We start from the raw sequence: 3,413 nt of genomic DNA on the forward strand, positions 1-3,413 counted from the left end.
ATACTCAGTTCCCTAATCACAGTATGTGTGTTGAAGAAGATAGTGATATTGCTGATACTCAGTTCCCTAATCACAGTATGTTTGTTGAAGAAGATAGTGATATTGCTGATACTCAGTTCCCTAATCACAGTATGTTTGTTGAAGAAGATAGTGATATTGCTGATATTCTATTTTCTCATTACAGGACGTGTATTGAAGATGTTAGTGATAATACTGGTATTCAGCTCCCTAATCACAGTATGTGTGTGTTGAAGTGGTTTGGGAAGCCAGTGATAATACTGGTATTTTATTCTACATTACATTTATTGAAGTGATTGGAGAAATAAAAGCTCAATACTGCTGGTTTTAAGTTCCCCATAATTAAACCGTTAAAGTGGTTTGAGAAGACAGGCACTGCTACTATCCTGGTTCTTCTTAATTGTACATCTATGTTTGTGAAATGGGTTTTGTCATTAGGTTGATTCGTTATACAGAGTGCTACACAATGGGCTATCAGTGGTCTGCTCAACACGGGTATCCAAACCCGAATTTTAGCGTCGTAAACCTGCAGCTTAATGCCAAGCCACTTGGGAAGGGAGCATTAAGGTGAAGAAGATCAGAGCAATAACATAATGGGTCTGAAGCAAAATTGATCAACAAGTTATAAGATGACAGGCAATATTGTGATGTTCCTTCTCTTCAAGTTATTTGTGTGGTTAATCGGTATAACAGTAAGGAGGTATAATTTGTTGTTTGTATATCATTAAGTTTTTTTCTTTTGGAACCCTGTATTAAAAAATAAATTAGATAATGTTTTCTTATAAATTTTCATATATGGAATAATAAAAATAAGACCGTCAGATAGCGCATTTTTTGTTTTATAAATAAGGTTTGTATAGATAAGTTTTAATCATAGTAAAAGACAATTGAAAGTGCATGAAGTATCAGATTCATATGCTTATGTTTCATTAAAATGTTGTGCCTTAAGAAAGATTTTTGTGGATAAATAATTGACTATTCAATATCTTTCAGCTAAAGCTATATAGATCAATAGATGTGTGTATGTGGGTTTCCTATGCTATGCCATTATTTATTTAGCAATGAGCATTATACTGAAGGTTAATTGAACTGTTCTTGAAATTAGTGCTCGACACCGATATTTCCATTGTAAGTAGCCACTGTAAAAAATGACGAGGTCAGGTTCAAATCGACATCTTGAGAAATTTTCTAAATACCCTCCACACGTAGGCCCTCCCAGTAGCTCAGCGGTAAACCTGCGTGCTTACAATGCTAAAAATCTAGTTTCTATACCGATGGTGGGCAGAACACAGATAACTCATTGTGTAGCTTTGTGTTTAACATCAAACCGACGCCGGCTTCCAAGACAATGCATAAGTAGATCAAAGGCCTGTTGGAGTTGCATCAAAGGAATTGACGGGTATGCAGTTCTTTGCGATCCCAGTTTCTTCAGCTATGTTTCTCATAAAAACAGTGGTTGACCTTAAGGTGTGTCTAAACTTGTGTGGAACTTTTGTTGATTCAAATCCTTGTTTATTACCTGATTAATAGAGGTAGGAGATATGCCCAGCTTCATCACATGGCTTTTTGGATCAAAGGATTCTCTTTCGTTTATAATCATAGCTTTGTGTTGTTGATGAACGTGTTTGAAGTATAGTTTCAGAGCACTACTATCCTAGATGCTCTGCTTAGTGGGGTTTTCACTATCACGGAGGACGAAATTTTGTCTTTTGGTTCCACATAAAACTAACATAGCCTGGTGGTTAGCATGTCGGGACTATTAATCTGGTGGTTCATGATTCGCGTCCTTTTGCCGTAAAAACACGCTCCATACTGTGTATGCTATAAGAGTGACGGTCAAATCTACTACTCAGTCAGATAAAAGTTGTCCAAGGGTTGACGGTTGGTGCTGTTGTCCAGTTGCTCTCCCTCTAGCCTATCAATTCAAAATTAGGAATGGCTATACGTAGAATTACTATGTATCATTAGGCGAAAATTCTAAATTAAACAAACTTGACTTTAAATCGTTTAAGAATCTTAAGGGCTGTGACACATTCTTTCAGTCGTAAGTTAGCCATGGTGGCATTACACCATTGAAAGATTGGTAATCCGCTGTAAACCAAATACGTAAGGGCTAAAAATGTCGTCTTGAGCACCACACTACCTGCGTTAACATATACAAATCACTCCTATAAAGTGTGATTAACCCTTTGTAATACTTTTGGTTTACTTTAAACTCCCAGTTTTTGGGCAGTTAAAACATTAACGTTTTTAACACTGTAAGAAAACGATTTAGATAAAAGAAAAACATCTAAATCAAAACTAGCTGGAAATTAAACGTACCGTGTCCATAGACAGTTATAAAAACTAGTGTTATGTATCCACGGTCTGAAAGGTAGAGAAAAATCTAAACTACCTTATTTATATTAGGTTGTCAAAAAATTAATGTCGCTATTTTGTATATGAAAAAACCCGAACAATTTATATATCACAACAAAACATTTATTAAATGAAATAGTCTCCATTCTTATCGATGATGCTTCTCCATTTTACAATCAGGTTGTTAATGCCTTGATTAAAGAAATCACTTGGCTTTGAAGCAAAAGATATGCCGATGTCCTCTTTAACACTTTCCACATTTGCATACGTTTTCCCATTAAGATGATGTTACAGCGAACGAAAAAGATGGTAATCTGATGGTGCCACATCGGGAGAATATGGTGGGTGGGGGAGAACTTCCCATCCCAACTCCATAATCTTGTGTTGCGTGAAACGTGCCACATGTGGACGTGCATTGCCATGGAGAAGAAGCCTTTCCGATTGATGAGTGAAGGCCGTTTCTGATGAAGGGCTTGATTTAAACGTTCCAGTTCCTGAGTATAGATCTCTGCATTGATAGTTCGCTGTGGACCGAGGAGTTCGAAATGAATTACTCTTTTAATGTCCCACCAAATGCAAAGCATCACCTTCTGTGGATGGAGTCCAGGTTTTAGGGTCGGAAGTGGTTTTTGTTTAGGACTGAGCCATTATTTTTGGCATTTAATATTCACATAGAGAATCCATTTTTCATCACCTGTGACAATTCTGTCCAAAAATGGTTCACGCGCATTACGCACCAGAATAGACTAAGCAACGTTCACACGTTGGAAACGATGATAATCGGAGAGTTGTGAGGTTCTCAAACACCTTTTTTATGGAGTTTTCCCATATTCCTTAGATGTTTACGTATTGTTCATGAGAGACATGCAATTTTAGGGCCATTTCACGAGTATGTCGCCTTGGGTTAGACCCAACAAGCGTCTTCGGACCATCAAAGCAATTCTAACATGTCGATCCCTGCCATCACAGTTATTAAGGCTAAAGTCACCTGAACGAAATTTGCTGAACCATCGTTGACACTTACGAACATTCAAAAA

The 3,413-nt window shown here is 37.2% G+C and overlaps 1 protein-coding gene across 1 annotated transcript in view; it reads left to right on the forward strand.

The window, feature by feature from the left end:
* The window catches only part of LOC106468992 (alpha-L-fucosidase-like), a 36,775-nt gene that overhangs the window by 18,278 nt on the left and 15,084 nt on the right, over window positions 1–3,413 (forward strand). Inside the window, exon 5 of the mRNA XM_022397385.1 lies at window positions 9–256. Coding sequence (XP_022253093.1) covers window positions 9–256 — 248 coding nt within the window. The remainder of the gene's footprint in view (window positions 1–8; window positions 257–3,413) is intronic.

The sequence above is a fragment of the Limulus polyphemus genome, unplaced genomic scaffold (genome assembly GCF_000517525.1).
Source record: "Limulus polyphemus unplaced genomic scaffold, Limulus_polyphemus-2.1.2 Scaffold3251, whole genome shotgun sequence".
NCBI classification, from domain to species: domain Eukaryota; kingdom Metazoa; phylum Arthropoda; class Merostomata; order Xiphosura; family Limulidae; genus Limulus; species Limulus polyphemus.